This window comes from Teleopsis dalmanni, chromosome 2 (genome assembly GCF_002237135.1).
Source record: "Teleopsis dalmanni isolate 2A chromosome 2, ASM223713v2, whole genome shotgun sequence".
Lineage (NCBI taxonomy): Eukaryota > Metazoa > Arthropoda > Insecta > Diptera > Diopsidae > Teleopsis > Teleopsis dalmanni.
The window spans coordinates 232,799,112-232,800,313 of NC_051847.1; the positions used below are offsets into that span (position 1 = coordinate 232,799,112).

A 1,202-nucleotide genomic window follows, 5' to 3' on the forward strand; every position below is an offset into this window, starting at 1 on the left:
TTTATGAAAATTTAAGTTTTCAATTGATTCCAGAAAAAAATAGCAAAAAATACTGAAAACATTATTTTCAAATACAGCTACAGATAACCTGAATCTAAGCAACATGAGTGGATACACAGATTTAACCAAATTGGACAGTAATCGGTAAGTGTTTCAAAAGTGTACACGCCCAATATAACCACACATATATTAAATGAAGTGCTAAATGAGATTTACAATATTTAGTTTAAATATATTAGAATCAATTTATCTGACTAGTATTGTGTTATTAAGTGTTAGGGGAGAATTACTACTGCATTTTTATGCTGTTAGTGTCTTTATTTTTTTCAAAACGACCAACTAAGCAACCAACAAACCAATTCAATGCCTTGACGTATTTGTACACACTGTACCAAACACACACGTATAAACCTGAACACATGCATAGTTTGTCGACATGCACAGTGGTAGCATAGCAAAAATTTATCGTACGATGCGGGCGAACGGTAAGACGCCGTACTCAAAATTCATGCATACAATAAAAGCAAAACCAAAAACAAAAAAAAAAAGAAACAAAACAAATGGGTAAGCAACACGAATATGACACAATCTTCTCACGAATATAACATCATACGAACATATTTTTTTTTATTTTTATTACGATGATGTTGTTTTTAAATACAAACATGTGAACGATGTGCTCTGCTCGTTGCTTCAGTTTGTTAAATAGTATTTGGTTTTTTAGGTAAAGTATTTAGCAAATACTTTTAAATGAGATAAAAAAATCAGAAATCTTAAAATGCTCTTAACCGAGCCGAGCGTCTGTCTGCACCAGCCAAACTAGCCAGCTAACTGGCGAGCTGGCGAGCGCTGTTATCTGACCAAACAACTGTAGTAGAAACAAGTTGCTTCAGAGAAGTTGAGAATGGACAATAAATAAAAGCGTACAAAATGCCGAAATCCATTCATTCATATATTCAATGAAAACTACTTTTGAAATTTCATCATTTTTGCTATGTGAAAAATAGTTTTGGCTTTTAATATATGCCACGAGCGTCTGCTGCTCCATAGGTGGGGTACACTGGGGGAAAATTGTTAGACTAAAACTTTTACCTTTCCCCTGTAAAATTCTTATAGTGTACATTACAAACTCTCTTTTTTACACTGTGTGTATGAGTGTGTGAATATGTCATAATTAAATAAATATGTAAGAATCTGATTAG

The 1,202-nt window shown here is 32.8% G+C and overlaps 1 protein-coding gene across 1 annotated transcript in view; it reads left to right on the forward strand.

Moving 5' to 3' along the window:
* The first annotated feature begins 436 nt into the window (after positions 1–436).
* LOC119676959 (uncharacterized protein K02A2.6-like) overlaps positions 437–1,202 on the forward strand; it is a 4,864-nt gene continuing 4,098 nt past the window's right edge. Inside the window, exon 1 of the mRNA XM_038088225.1 lies at positions 437–485. Coding sequence (XP_037944153.1) covers positions 437–485 — 49 coding nt within the window. The remainder of the gene's footprint in view (positions 486–1,202) is intronic.